The sequence below is a fragment of the Lampris incognitus genome, chromosome 19 (assembly GCF_029633865.1).
Source record: "Lampris incognitus isolate fLamInc1 chromosome 19, fLamInc1.hap2, whole genome shotgun sequence".
Classification (NCBI taxonomy): Eukaryota; Metazoa; Chordata; class Actinopteri; order Lampriformes; family Lampridae; genus Lampris; species Lampris incognitus.
In genome coordinates, this window is record NC_079229.1 from 34,276,096 (window position 1) to 34,292,471 (window position 16,376).

At 44.6% G+C, this 16,376-nt stretch overlaps 1 protein-coding gene across 1 annotated transcript in view; it reads left to right on the top strand.

The window, feature by feature from the left end:
• LOC130129663 (guanine nucleotide exchange factor VAV3) overlaps positions 1-16,376 on the top strand; it is a 127,699-nt gene that overhangs the window by 53,264 nt on the left and 58,059 nt on the right. Inside the window, exons 3-10 of the mRNA XM_056299253.1 lie at positions 7,101-7,159; positions 7,511-7,576; positions 10,898-11,024; positions 11,500-11,586; positions 14,103-14,171; positions 14,405-14,508; positions 14,641-14,740; positions 15,004-15,099. Coding sequence (XP_056155228.1) covers positions 7,101-7,159; positions 7,511-7,576; positions 10,898-11,024; positions 11,500-11,586; positions 14,103-14,171; positions 14,405-14,508; positions 14,641-14,740; positions 15,004-15,099 — 708 coding nt within the window. The remainder of the gene's footprint in view (positions 1-7,100; positions 7,160-7,510; positions 7,577-10,897; positions 11,025-11,499; positions 11,587-14,102; positions 14,172-14,404; positions 14,509-14,640; positions 14,741-15,003; positions 15,100-16,376) is intronic.

A 16,376-nucleotide genomic window follows, 5' to 3' on the forward strand; every position in this document is an offset into this window, starting at 1 on the left:
TTTTGGCAATAATGTTAACTTTCTTACTTAAAGACTTGAACTGTGAAAATAGAAAGTAAGAAATGCCCGAGACAAAGACCGGGAATTGTGGACGATAAGAGAGGGGGGGGGGGAGAGAGAGAGAGAGAGAGAGAGAGAGAGAGAGAGAGAGAGAGAGAGAGAGAGAGAGAGAGAGAGAGAGAGAGAGAGAGAGAGAGAGAGAGAGAGAGAGAGAGAGAGAGAGACAGAGCGAGAGAGACAGAGCGAGAGAGACAGCGCGGGAGACAGTGCGAGAGTGAGAGAAAGAGCGAGAGAGCGCAAGAGAGAGTGACAGAGAGCGACAGAGTGAGAGAGTGAGTGAGCGAGCGAGCGAGAAACAGCAAGAGAGAGTGACAGAGAGCGACAGAGTGAGAGAGTGAGTGAGCGAGCGAGCGAGAAACAGCAAGAGAGAGCGACAGAGACAGAGCGAGAGCAAGTGCGAGAGAGTGAGCAAGCAAGAGAGAGCGAGAGAGAGAGAGAGAGTAGGGAAGATAGACAGGGAATGTATAAGCAAAATGCAACTTAACTGTGGTGTAATGGGGCTAAACTCCAGAAAAAAGTTGTATGAAGTGAGACAGAAAGTAAAGATGGAGAAACAGCATGTGTGTTTGGTGTGCCAGTTAATAATCTAACAATGTAGCACCAGTGAATGATGCTGTTTGTAATAATGTAGCACCAGTGAATGATGCTGTTTGTAAGCACACATGGAAATGATGTATTATGGCTTTTAATGAGCTGTGGTGCTGACTGCTAAATATGTCATTCTCTCTCACTCTCTCCGTCTCTCTCCCTCCGTCTCTCTCTTTTTCTGTCTCTCTCTGTCTCTGTCTCTCACTCTGTCTCTCTCTTGCTGTCTCCGCCCCCTCTCCTATTCAATTCAATCATGGTATTACTGGCCATCTTTATGTGGATAGGGTATTATACCAGCTGCATATACCAAACAGACACCAGCACGCAAGGCACGCGCACACACACACACACTCCCGCATGCTTTGTTGCATCCAGGCTTGTCTTTTTGCTCATTAAATCTAATATGGCATTTCTTCCTCCACTTATGTAAAACCTTGACTCTTTGTCTGCAGTTGCAAAAGGCCGTTTGATTCCCATCTGGAAATGCAAAATGTGATTTAAATGACAAATGCCAACCCAGGAGCAGATGTTCTGCCCACTCTGCAAAAACAGAGGGGTGCCTGCATTCATCACAGATCATTTCAGATCAGTCTCGAGGAGCTGACTGGTTCTGGGATGAGAACAGATGACAGTATGGGTTAGAGTTAAGATTTAGAGATTTTACTCCCTCAAACATGGCTGAAAGTACTGACTGCCGGTTTTGGATGACAGCAATACTGTTTGAGGGGGCTTTCACTTCTGCTTTGTTCGGTGCCATTCGACCACACCGTGCAAAATGTAAGTTCCCGCTTTTGGTTTCTTTAAGGAAGAAAACGGGGCGGGTTTACAACTGGACAGGAATCCAATATTTTCAAAATTCTCGTCCTTTGTGTCTGCCGACAGCTCCCATACCGACCGGGGGCTACTAAAATGAAGCAGCCTCTCTTCTTCTTCATGTCCTGCAAACAAATCCGTACTGACAAGTTAACGGATCAATACTGACATGCACCAAATTCACACACACGGATATGGTTGCACGCGCGCACGCCCACACACACACACACACACACACACACACACACACAAGCTACTGGCTCATCTCTGTACACACATCTCTCATCCTGCTATTAATTTGTCTGGTCTGAATCCTATTAAATACGCCAGCCGTGATTACAGCCAATAGGATTATTATTATCCTTCATCAAAGCTCCTGTCTCAGAGTCTTCATCCTGTCTCAGAGTCTTCCTCCTATCATGTTTTGAAGCATGGCCACGCTGCTGAAAGACCGCAGATCGCTCGCCCGATGTCCTTTTTATTTCACCGTCAGTCTTTTCTGGCTACCCGGTGTGACCCTTGACCTGGGAAGTGTTTTGCTTCGAGCTGTAAAATGTCTGAAAACGTGGCGTGCGCGTCATATTGTGACTAATCCCGTCTGACAGAGACGCCTTCTGAACATGGAGACGCCACCACTTACAGCATACGACACAGTACATAATGTCATTTTCCTTCACGAGGCACCGGGGAAACCGTTTTATTAAGACACTTGCCAAGGCAAGCATCCCGCCAACTGCTGATGTGTGGACTGGACACGGACACACACGTCATCTTTACTTCTCCTGTTTCACTGTTCTAACTCTTCTCCGCCTCTTTTTTTCTACATCATCATTCTGTTCCCTCGTTCCTTATTGTAACGTTATTCTTACTATGTACAGTACTTTGCAATCTTCTTTAGAAAAACCCTATATAGTGGGCGTCCGGGTAGCGTAGTGGTCTATTCTGTTGTATACCGACACGGGAGTCTCCGGTTTGAATCCCCGTGTTATCTCTGGCTTGGTCGGGCGTCCCTACAGACATTATTGGCCGTGTCTGCAGGTGGGAAGCCGGATGTGGGTTTGTGTCCTGGTCGCTGCACCAACTAGCGCCTCCTCTGGTCGGTCAGGGCACCTGTTCAGGGGGGAGGGGGAACTGGGGGGGGACAGTGTGATCCTCCCACGCGCTACTCCCCCCTGGTGAAACTCCTCACTGTCAGGTGAAAAGAAGCGGCTGGGGACTCCACATGTACAGGAGGAGGTATGTGGTAGTCTAGAGGGAGCGCAGCAGCGGCCGGGACGGCACAGAAGAGTGGGGTAATTGGCTGGATACAATTGGGGAGAAAAAGGGGGGGGGGACCCCCCACCAAAAAGTACTTAAGAGACGTCAAAGTGGTACAACAGTCACACAGCTGGTGCAGACTTTGGGCGTGTTTTGTTGGACAGTATGTTACGGTAGACAATATCTTCACAATAGTAAGACGACACATGCAATGGTCCTGTAAACAGCAGACTTGTGCAAACGGCAGATTGTGTAGCTGGTAACAGTGACCATAAGCAGAGTGCCAGAGTGCATTTTCAATAGTGAAGTGGCAGTCGGGAGTGGTCAGTTATGGCTTGTAGGTAGAAGCTGCCTTGAAAGTCACTGGTCTTGGAAATTGGTCTTGTCCCTAAACTCACTTGATGCTCCGAAACAGAAGTAGAGAGAACAGCTTGTGTCCGGGGTGGATGGGGTGCCTGGTTATTGTGTGGGCCTTCTTTAGGCACCTCCGGGAATAAATGTCCTGCGTGGTGTGATGTACTCAGCTGTTTTCACTTCCCTCTGCAGAGCTTTGTGATGGGGTGGGGTAGAACTGCTGCCGTATCAGGCAGGATAGTCTCCATGGTGCATCAGCAGAAGTTAGTCAGGGTCCATGGGGCCATGCCAACTTTCCTCAGCCTCTGGAGGAAGACGGCAATCAGAATCACAATTCCTTATTCCGCCGAGTATATTGGATCAAAAGCTATGTAGATAAACAGCAACGTGCACTGTGTGTGTGTGAGAGAGAGAAATGCTAAGGATGCACATTTGACTTCCAAGTCGCCACACGCAGAGAACCATGGACGTTGCCAACAACATTATTTACGATGATTATCCCTCATGCAGACAGATTGTGTTTGGGTGATTGGCCCAATAACACTAATTACAACAGCACCATAGTGATGTGGTAATAAGGTACACCATCACATCCTGCTCTCAAATACCCATTCCTGCTGTACACAGGCTGCTTGGTCACCTCATATAAACTAGTCCTCCACTAAAGGGTGTGTACGGTATCCACTCCAAATTCTGCTTTACAGCCTGTTGCAACGAACAGATTATAACAAAATACCGCAGTGGCAAAATAGCTGGCAGCTGTTGCAGCCAACAAGGGACTTATAACCACACACAAGGACCATCTAGCACACCGTCCGTCTCTGCAGTAACAGCATCATATCTTCAGCACAACACCACTAAACAGCTATCCCACATGATATGGAAGGATCTGTATTAACCTCTTTCCTCACAGTAATTTCATCTTCTTTGGGTTGCAAGAAATCCTTCCAATGCAGACAATCTTAAACACATCACACAGTGAATACGCCACCTACTGAGTCAGAGTCATCTGCCTGCTGAAGGACCTGCAGCTGTCTGAGCTTTGTCCAACCAACCTACAAAATGATAAAGCAGTTCAAACACAGAATGATAAGAGGAATAATAAATAAGGACCCCCCCCACAACTTTACATTTTCACTCTTATTGCATAATTTATTGATGAATAATTTATTTCATGAATTAATTATTGATTAATTGATTAAGACCAAGAGCGGGAGAAAGTAATTGTCCTACATGCAGCGAGTGGCCATGGCTGTCAGTTTGTGTGTGTGTGTGTGTGTATGGAATGTGTCTGACTCATATATTTGCAAAAGGCCAAAACTAAAAAGGCTGTGCTGCTCATCCCCAAAAAGGGCTGCTAGCTGAAGCGCTCAGCTGACAGTAAATCTTCAGATGTGTTTTCTGCCATCTGGCCCCGACATGTCCACGTTCTTCTTCCTAATATTACTGGAGACAGCAGGCGTTAAGACACCCCGCCATAACCAACACAGGTCTTACATGGATGAGGACTACTGGGACGGGCAGCAAATTGTGAATGTTAAGAGGATTCACTCCTTAAACAGGACACATCATTTATAATTCAGTCCATCATCTACTGTGCCCCGTGGTCTTCTCCTGGATCGCCACCTTGCCGTGCATGCACCAGTGATCCCAAGAGCTATGCCGTCCAGAGCTTGGCTCCTGGTAGGGTCACCGAAGGCAGACTGGTCAAGGGGGAAGTTCCAGATGAAGCGCGATCCAACAAAGACTTCAACGGAGGAACTGGTGGAAGATGTCTCCAGGTCACAACGCCAGTGAAGGTGGATGAAGGCTGCAACAGAGGGTGGTCCCCAGTCATCTTGGTTCTCCATGCCATTGGACTCTGGCCACCCCCTGCCGAGGACCGTGTGGTGGCTGCAGGCACGTCAGCCACTCCATGTAAAAAGCTGTCACGTGCAGGCGTCCTCCCGTTACGCGGATCCACCATTGGCTTCTAAACCCATCCGGGGACCCAGAGGGAGGACGGTCATACTCGACCCCAAGTGACCGCCGATGATGATGATGATGATCTATCATCATCTGTATCTAAAGCAAATTGATGTGCAATATTTTCAATAGCTTGCCATCAGTGAAACCATCTTAGTGCAATACTCTCTATATAGACTTAAAGCAGGGGAAGGGAAATTTCCTTCAGTGTTCTGTGAAACATCTTGTATTGCTTGTGCACCTGTGAGTAATTCAGATGGTCTGAGAGACCTCTCACACCATCTGAACTGTATAAGGTGAAATTTGAATTCTATAAGGTGGATTGTATACTGACGATCTTTATTTTGTATATTGTGTAGTATATTATCTAGTGTGATCTATTTGAGCCAATCCGAGTCAGATTCCTTGTGTATGAAACATACCTGGCCAACAGATGTGACTCTGACAACACTTGTCTCTCTCGCTGTCTCACTCTCTGTCTTTCTATCCCTTTGTCTGTTTCCCATTCCTTTCTGGTTCCCCCTCTAGTGTGTGTGTGTGTGTGTGCTGTTGTTTTATTGGTAGTGACTGGTGGTGGGGGAGGGAAAGACCAGGTACTGTAATCATTATTGATCTTTGAGAGCTTTTGCTCAAGGGCAAACGTATCTGCGGTGTGTGTGTGTATGTGTCAGTGTCCGTGCACATTGCCATCCTCACAACTGTACATTTATTAGTCAATAGGTGACCCACATAAAGGAGGAAGCCCCATTGCAAAACGCAGACACCATACGTGGTGTGCAGATCGCTATTGGTTTTTGTTTTTAATGTGAGCCCAATACTGAGCCCAGTGCACTAGCCAAATGTTGCTTCAGATGATAAATGGCGATAGATGGTGTGGTATTCTAACTTACTGGGAAGGGGTTTCAACAGTCCTCAATCAAGTGGGTGACACACAGGACTGAGGGCATTTCCGATGCTGGGCATGACAGCATGAAATAACATGTTCATACATGTGCCCGCGGGTGCTGAATCCCGCCGACAGCTTCATCAATTAGAAATCACTTGATCTGACCATCTCTTGCTGTGATGAACTATCACTGCGTGGAGAGAAACAGGCTAAACTGCAGAAGGACATAAATTAAAGGCATCAGGAATTAACCACCGTACTACTCCTACTGCTACAATGATGATGATGATAATAATAATAAAACTTTACATCATCTCCCATACAATATGTGCAGCTGAAAGTCCTTTACACTGAAAAGAAGTAAAAAACGACCACGTGCCAGTAAAAATACAATAAAAACCCAGTTTAAAAGTACTTAAGAATAAACGTAGAATGAAAACAAAACCAAGAGGAGACGAGGAAAGCAAAATATTACTACAAAGGGAGGAATGTGAAAAATTATAAAACGTAAGCTAATAACCGAGTAAAAAGTGGTGCACGTGAGGGTAGACTAAAGAATGAGAGCAAAGTAAAAAACGAGTGAGCTGTCTGTCTTTTACAGTAAATGCATTTTTCTCAAAAAATATCTGGTTTCATGCAAGACCGCAATCGCTGGACTTTGCAGAGTTCAGACGGTTTTGCAGACGCGAGCCTGGTGGCGCGATGATGTGTTGGACAATGCTGCCCTCTGGTGACGCCACTCAGAAATACAACACCTCCGAAAAGAAAACCAGCTGAGCCGCAGCGACACATACAAAACCAAAACGACTTCTGTTTCCCTCTTATGGAGGCTTCCAAAATTCAAATGAATATGCAGTCCCACTACTGCAATTTAATTTTCAAGCTATTATGTGCGACAAAATTTAAATCCAATAGCAGTAATGCAGCTTGCATTGGAAATTTAATGGTTTCAGTGATGTTTGCATACAATATTGAAATGCTAATGTACTGCATTTTGGTTTTTCTCTGGTCTGAGCTTCCTTATGCTCCACTTTCTTCTCCTAACACTACCATCACACAAAAATAAAAGTGAAAATGTACAATAGGTTTTTGCTCCATGTATTGTATAACTCCATGTGTGTGTCTCCTATTCCAGTTTTTACCGGGAAAAAATATTCAAACTATATTTTTGTTGCAGGTGATGGACACCCTGTCCAAACTGTCCCACACAACGGCTGCACAACAGAGAGGACTCAGGTGTGTCAGCATCTCCAGCTCATTTTTAGCTGCTTATATTTTTGGGTTACTAGTCAAACAATGTGTCATCTATCTTTGCATAATTGTATTTGCATAATTGTCCTGTAATCTTTTATATTGAAAAGACTGAGAATACGGTTGTGTTTGTTTACTGGGATAGATGATAATGTGTTGAAAAGAGCAAAGTGACAGGGCGGTTTGGTCAGATATTACAATTCATTACAGTACAACGATGATGTGCACTGATGTCATATCAATTTCTGTTTCCTGCGAGGAAACTCACATGCTTAACCTAGAACACATGTTTTGTTGTGTGTGTTTTTTGTCTTTTGTGCGTCTTTACCTTCAAAGGCCTTTTCCAACGGAGGAGAGCGTTCAGGATGAGGACATCTACAACCACCTGGAGGACCTCATAGAGTATGTTAACACTCCTTCTCCTTTCACTCCACCCGCTGCCGTCCCACTCTCCATCATTAACTAAAATAGAATTATATTCCAGAGTCACCTCAAAGGGGATGAAAAACAAACAGTTCTACTGCATCTCCCATCGGACAATGACGGATTTATAAATATACGAGGATGTAAGAGAAACATTAATGGGACATGCTCACTGTGACACCAAGATCAGATTTTTATTTAGCACACCATTTAGTTTAGATCTGATCATAATCACAAAAACTTTGCATAAGTTGCAGATGCTAAAACGAACTGTTCATGCGCCGTATTAGTTTAGCTACCTGTACTCTGACTGGCACTTGAGAGCACTTTTATTAGTCTGCTGGTCGTCTCGCTCTCTTCTGACTTGTTTTCGTGTGTTCCGCGAAATGCACTGTGGTGCTGACGTAGTTCCGGTAAAATCTCTGCCAGCTTGTTCACTTCCGCAATGCTTCCAAAATTCATGTAGTTTTTGTCAAATGGTGACGCCGTCTCAGAAAAAGACATTTTAAGTTTCAACGTACCTTTTGCACGACAGCTGAACACTGCTGTGTGCCTTTGTGTCAAGCCTCCAGTAAGCACAGCAAAGTACTTAGTTTTCATACGTTTCCCTCCAATGCGGAAACCAGGCGAAAATGGATTGTCGCTACCCGGAGGGACAACCTCGCCATTAGCCACCATACCCGCGTTTGTGGACGGCATTTTAAGAAGGGGATGTTCGTGAGCCAGGGTCCGAGACAAGTTGGCGAGTGTTAAAGAAAGGAGAGGTTCCGGCGCTGTTTGTGTGGAACAATTTCTCCGTCCCACTTCCAACACACCAGACGTGAAAAATCAGGCTGTTGAGTCTTCAAGTGTGAAACCCTCAATGGCTGCCTCCGACATCACGCACCCTAATCAGTACTCCAAAATAGTATGCGAGTGTTTTTAGTACGTCAGAAACCATAGTATGCATCAAATAAGTCTGCGAAAAATACCAGGATGTCATACTACATGCAGAGAAATGTCTAGAGTATGCAAACACTAGACATTATGCAAACATGGATATCCCACAATGCATTGTGATACTTCAAAACAATGACCAACAGTGGCGGCCCAACTGGCAGAACAGCCCAACGGTTTAAATTTAAATTTGTTGGCATATGTAGTATATAAGTAAGTAGCACGTGATTTCGGGTGAAACCAATCCATCTTCTGTCGCATAGTGTGAGTAGGATCAAGACAGCAGGCAAGACCAATGGTTAAGACCCGTCTTTAATACTGTCCAGAAGGTTTAAAATGGCCACTGTCCAGCGCCTGTAAATACTGCAACGCCTCGGTGGTAGTCGTGGTGCGTCTGAAACAGTGTCTGTAACCAGACATGTTGGCAATCATCAAAAATCAAGTTTAGACTATTTCTCTGCACTGGAGGATGCTAGTGTGCTTCTAGGACAGAGCAACGAACTTCGTGAAGGAAATGACGCGAACAACACACGTCATAAATAGACATGACGCGCACGATGACGCGAAAATTACGAGTGGTCATTGTGACCGCTCATGGTCGTTTTAGGTAGCTATTATAACTTTTTTGTGCAATTGATCTAAAATTCATTTTAATGCAAACATATGCAATTTTAGGGGCATTCATGGAGTGGCAGGTCTGTTTCTCTCTCTCTCTCTCTCACAAAAAGTTATTAAACTTTGAAAATCCAAAACGGTCAAAATGACCGCCTTGGTCAGCCTGCATCGGCAAAGACTGGTTAAGACACATGGTGGAACCGCAACGAAACGAAGAATATCAGCATCGGCCGAAATGCCGGCGGAAATGATCGGTTATCGGATATCAGCAAAAAAGTTAACATCGTGTATCTGTAACTCAATTGTCTTGGCTATAGGTGTAGAAACCACACCAGTCCTCTGAATGCAGGGTAGCTGCTGCAGGCCCATTTATTTCTGGCACAACTCAGTTCTGGCAAAACCAAAATGAAAATATAGACGTTGTGGTCATGTACTGTCAGCTCAACTCCAGCCCAACTCTGTCGCCGTCGTGTGACGAAGGGGTTTCTACTGCTAATATATACATACGTAACACAAAATAAAACACAATAATAACAACTGGTTCAACCAAAATAATACCTGACTGTATATTACAACAGTGTTAAATTTCACGACTTAATATTGTAGTGAATTCAGGGGGCAGCCCGGGAACCGCCACAGCCGGGACGCGAACCGTGCACGTTACACTATAAACATTATACACAGTAACATTCCCTGGACCCGTCTGTATTAATATGAAATGAATATAACTGTATGTACATCGCAGAACATTTATATTCAGCAAAACAACATACCTGGCAAAATCAAAATGAACAGACAGGTGTTGTGGTCATCATATATTGTCAGCTCAACTCCAGCCCTGTTGATAAAGAAAAGTAACCAAACATTAGCTAGCAGAGAACAATGGCGGCCATTACACGCTTTATTAGCTTGAGTCAATGTTTTGTGGAAGTTTAACAAAAGAAACACACACACCAAAAAAAGCATGGAAAAATATTGTGTATACATTTATATAACGCTTGCCGCAACTGGAGTGCACTTTTATCAATTTTATAACACTTTTTTTTAGCCATATTTGGAGTGAGCTCTTTAGGGCAACATACCGACTCTCTCGCCATCGACTCGTGTGACCAAGGGACAGAGATGTCACCACTAAGAGGTGCTAAGTGAAAGATGCCAGGTTTCAATATGGGGAGTATAAGAGAAACTCTATAAAGAACAATAACTTAATATATTTTGCCGAACTTCAACAAGCTTACAACATGTAATTCCCATCTCTGTTACATATGCATAAATAAGCCTGAGCACAGATATAACCGTTTCCTCATGGGGACCGAAAGAATGTCCCCATTAGGTCAGGGTTTCATGTTTTACCACACCTTATGAGGTCATTTGGTCCTCATGACTGTAGATGAACACACACACACACACACACACACACACACACACACACACACACACACACACACACACACACACACACACACAGCGCCAGCAGGGCCTCCCTCAGGCGGGCTCGGAGCTGGATGGGCTCCGTGCAGCTGTGAAGGTAATCGGTTCAGACGCGGGTGGTCAGAACGGACTCGTGACTGCAGGTTTTCAGACGGGGCCGTGGATGTCCGTTTAACATCCATGTATATTTTTATGTGAGTTTGAGCTGATTTTACAGACCTAGTAAGGGTCTGTTCTCAGACAAGTTCCTTTAAAACAGATTAAATATTACATCTGTAAGACCAGTATCGTGTGTGTGTGTGTGTGTGTGTGTTCCAGTGAGAAGGGGGTGGGGGATGAGGACGATCTATATGACTGTGTGTATGATGATGAAGACGGAGGAGAGATCTACGAGGACCTGATGAAGACGGAAGCCATCCCTCCACCGGTCAGTCCAACTCCACTAGTCACCACCTAACCAACATCTGTGTGAATGTGACAGTGGATTGTGGTTGAAAAAGAGCTTTGACACACAGCAAAACCTTCTTTGGGAAAGAAAAAAGCTTTATAAGAAGGATAATTACACTGTTAAGTGTCTCGTCTGTTTTGCTGATGGTTATTTATATTGCATGGCTGTGGTGGTCAGGTGACAGCATACAGAATAGTTAGTATCTCAAGCTATAGTTTACCGGAATTTGATTAAACATCAAATAAAAATGCTAAACAAAATTCCTTGAAGCTAAATTCCAGTCTTGCCCAAATTCAGATTCTACTGACGAGTATGTTCAAAAACACAAGAAATGTAAGTTTAGTCCTTATTTCAAGTTGTCCTTTCCTTTTCACCGCATGGATGCAATGTGGACCCAAACTTAGAACACCACGTGTCAAGATTGACAACCTCTGTGTGTGTGTGTTTTTGTGTGTAGGCTTTCCACAAACAGGCAGACACTGACATTAGGAGTTGTTGCCTGGCGGAGATCAAGCAGACAGAGGAGAAGTACACAGAAACTCTGGAGTCCATAGAGAAGGTACCGCCTGGTTCACTGACTGACTTACTAACAAACAGACAGACAGACAGACAGACAGACAGACAGACAAACAAACAGACAGACAGACAGACAGACAAACAGACTGGCAGCTCTTGGACTTAAAGGCTGGCTCTGTCTGACAGCCAGGGTTTGACAAGCGAGTTTCCATCAAATTATTGAAATGCACATTAGGAAGTATTGTATTAGAGAGGCTGGATGGAAACGTCAAAATTCAATCAATATCAATAAACTGGTAGGGAGTCAATAACTGTAGTTACCTTTGACTGTCCCAGAAAGTTGAATCACACAATATTTATTGATAGAAAAGTTTCATCACTCATCTAAGTGACCTCTTCAGTCTCAACTGACTGCAGGTATCCCACCCTTATTAACAATACAGTGGTAGGAGTGTCCGGGTAGCACGGTGCAGCGTTTCTCAACCCAGTCCTCAAGGACCCCCTATCCTGCATTTTCATTGTAACCCTGCATAGGTAGCCCTGCTTGTACTTACTCAACCAATCATCTCACAGCACTTAATTATGCAAGGTGTGCAACATCTGACATAATTTATTGCTGATTGGTTGAATAACTACAAACAGGTACCTATTCAGGGTTGCAAAGAAAATCTGCAGGATAGGGGGTCCTTGAGTACTGGGTTGGGAAACACTGGCATAGTGGTCTATTCTGTTGCCTACCAACCCAGGGATCACTGGTTTGACTCCCCATGTTACCTCCGGCTTGGTCAGGCATCCCTACAGACAATATTGGCCATGTCTGTGGATGGGAAGCTGGATGTGGGTATGTGTCCTGGTCGCTGCACTAGCGCCTCCTCTGGTCGGTTGGGGCGCCTGTTTGAGGGGGAGGGGGAACTGGGGGGAATAACATGATCCTCCCACGTGCTACATCCCCCTGGTGAAACTCCTCACTGTCAGGTGAAAAGAAGTGGCTGGCAACTCCGCATGTATCGGAGGAGGCATGTGGTAGTCTGCAGCCCTCCCTGGATCAGCAGAGGGGGTGGATCAGCGACTGGGGTGGCTCGGAAGAGTGGGGTAATTGGCCAGATACAATTGGGGAGAAAAAAATAAAAAGGGGGAAAAAAACAATACAGTGGCATAACGTCCATAAACAACAACCAGTTTCATATGCAAATGACCATGACCATTAACAAGAGTGTAGTGGTCATGTGTACTATTCACAGAGGGCTGGGGAATAGCTGCAATCACAGCATTGTAAGATGGCGACAGATGTGCTTAAAGCAACTATGTTACATGCAGAAAACTTTCATTTGACTGTTGGCTGAGTAGAAGAAATGCATAACTGACATGCTGACTCGCGTTCGCTGTCATATCCCAGGATAAACAGTCAGGACAGCTTCAGCCTTCAAAACTAATGTCTAGGTAACACCCAGTGACTTTAGCATTAGCTCATGGAAACACTCCTCACTGAAATGAGCACTGCAGATACACAGTCCCTCCAGGTTTGTAGGCACGTGAGCCCGATGTCTAAATAAATTCCATCCATTTCAGCAGTATAGTGGGATTTTTTTGGTATGGTGAAAGGAAGCTCCAGGAGCCGGTTTACATCCAAAAACTGCCATAACGTTCACTATGCTAATACTAACTCGCTCTCTGTACTGACAAGTCCGCTCTGCACAGGAGGTTTCAGGTTTCTTTGCCTGCCCCTCATTTGTATATTAAGCAGCGATTGGCTTTCGGATTTGTCACATACCAAATCTAGCTGGTCCGGGGTACGTTTGCATCTCAGATTTTTGGGAAGTGTACAGGCAGCTAGCTCTTCTTCCAGTTTGTCACTGCTCTAGTGACAAACTGCACAGATACGAGTCAGTATTGCCAAGGTCGGACAATTTAGGGGACACAAAACACATTTTTGAGTGGAGGGGTACTTTAATTATAGAGGATAGCTAGTAGATTCAGATAACTGGCGCTACCTGCTGTCACGAATGTGTAAAGACATTTAAATGCCTCAAATGTAAGACCACCCCACTTTTTCTAATGTAATTGCCAAAAAAAAAAAACTACTCTTGAAATCAGGTCAGTTCAATGCACTACATATTTGACACATACATAACTATTTTTTCGCATGGATGATGTTCACATAACTGGGAGTGTGTGTTTTTATTATGGGCATCCACGTTGAATTGACCGCCCAGTCATAATGGTTTGACCCCCCCTCCCCTGCTCCTTTCATTCATGTTTATGAAATGAAAAGAGAGTGAGTCTGATTTCCCTGGTGACACGTGACGTGTAAAAGGCGGCGTTGCATCTGTAGATGTAGCCGTTACGGCATGGCTCGGGTCCAGAGAAGAAATCATACCGCCCGCTCTCTGAAATGAGGTTGCTGTTGTTGTGGCCCGGACAGACCTCCAGTTTCTGCTGGGCTGAAACATGGACTTTAATAAAGGCCTTGCAAAATGATAGGAAAAAAAAACCTTCGCCTCCATTATTCAAGAGGGAACCTGATGTTCTCTCCCCCCCTCCCCCCTCTCTCTCTCTTAGCACTTTATGATGCCCCTCACCATGTTTTTATCCACGACAGAGATAGAGAAGGTTTTCATCAATATCACGGTAAGCCCCAGCCCGTGGTTTTCTTGTGTATGTGTGTTTGCATGTATGTAAATATGGGGACATAAGGAAATATTTCAAAAGTATAATAATCAAGTCAAATAGCCTGACGAGTTAAAAAAAAGAAAAGAAAAGAAGATAAGAACCACTAAGCTTTCACAGATCATATTGCAGTAATACAGTCTGTTATAATCACATTATACCACATTGTGTTGAACCATTGTGGCTCTTTGCAGGATTTGGTGACTGTTCATAAAAGTCTACTGTTAGAGGTCCGGGACTCAATTCAAAACAAAAATGCCCAAAACCTTTACCAGATCTTCATCACCTTCAAAGAGAGGTATGTGTACAATGTGTCTCTCTCTCTCTCTCTCTCTCTTTACTCCTCTATGTTTTAGTCACACTTCACTTTCTTTCACTCTTCGATTTTCATGCCCCCCCCCCCCCACTTTCATGGTACTTACCCATGCAGGTTGTTGATCTATGGGAAATACTGTAGCCACGTGGAATCAGCCATTGCTACTCTTGACAACATCTGCAAGGACAGGGAGGACGTCCGCATGAAACTCGAGGTAAACGTTTGCCTACGGAGCCTACAGACATGTATTCATCTGTTAACTTACATGTATTTTTGCATTAGTCATAACTGTTAAACAGTTAAAGATCGCCCCCAAGTGTGTGCATTTGGCACTGCAAGTGATGCCATTTGAATTTAGGCCTTCCACAAATGAATCAAGCCTACAGTGCTGTGAAGCGAATCAAGGATTAGCCTTGTTATGGGCATGATCCCATTTGAAATGTTTAATTGATTTCAGTCTGTGGTGTCTTTCTGCAGGAATGTTCAAAAAGAGCCAACTATGGCAAGTTTATACTGAGGGATCTGCTGGTCGTCCCCATGCAGCGTGTGCTTAAATACCACCTCCTCCTGCAGGTACACAATTATCCCCTCTGTTTACAAAGTTATACTTTGAGGTACTGAGGTTCGTCACATTGAACTTTTGGTAATATAAAGTATAGTATCAAACCAAAACTAGCTCTCAAAATCATTAGATTATAAAACAAAACTGTGTATCACTATATGTCTGTGAATGTTCTCATTCATCCAGGTCATGGTTGTCCAAAGTAGTTGAATCAAGTGCAACTGGACTTGGTATATATCCGTGAAGACGTTTCGCCTCTCATCCAAGAGGCTTCCTCAGTTCGTGCCTTTCTGACTAGACCAAGCTAGTCTGACTGGCTGGTGATGAGACTCAGAACTTTATCCTCTTGGAGTCGTTGTCAGAGCTATAGATGTCCATGGCTCTTTGTGTCCCGATGTTTACCAACGCCCGTCGCTAACAGAGCCATAGATATGAGTGGCTCTTTTGTGTACCGATGTTTGGCTGCGCCCGTCGTTATCGGAGCTGTTGATATGCATGGCTCTCCTGTGCTTCGATGCCCGTCACCATCGAAGCTAGTGATTTGCGTTTGTTTAGCAGCGACGGTGGTTGGGGGTTTTAGTTTCGACTTCAGTGTTCAGTGGTCATGAGAGTCGTTGGAGCCGTTAGTGACTGACTGTTGTTCTTGGAGGCTAGGCTTCTTGATTCTCCTGGGTAGAGATGAAAGGACGGCATTGTGAGTGGGAGATAGGTGGTGTCGCAGACCTCCTCCTCTGTTGAGGGATGGTTTTTCCAGTTTTGCATAGATGGCTTCCTTCACCCCTCTTTCAAACCATCTATCTTCTCTGTCCAAAATGTGTACGTTGCTGTCCTGGAAGGAGTGTGTCTTCTCCTTTAGGTGTAGATAGACCGCTGAGTCTTGTCCTGAGGAGTTTGGCCTTCTGTGTTGGGCCATCCGTTTGTGTAGTGGTTGTTTGGTTTCTCCTATGTATAGGTCAGTGCAATCCTCATTGCATTGTACAGCATACACCAGATTGCTTTTCCGGGTGTGTGGTACACGGTCTTTGGGATGAACCAGTCTTTGTCGGAGTGTGTTGCTGGGTTTGAAGTATACTGGGATGCGGTGTTTGTTGAAAATTCTCCTGAGTTTCTCGGAGACCCCAGAAACATACGGGATGACTGTGCTATTCCTTCTGTTCCTTTTCTCCTCCTCGTCCTTCTCCTTTTCTCCGGTGTATCACTATATGTCAATATCTGAATTTCATCCCAATATTATACCACGGAAAGACAATTCATGACAATATTGAAGTATTGCCCAGATTAAAGAGTA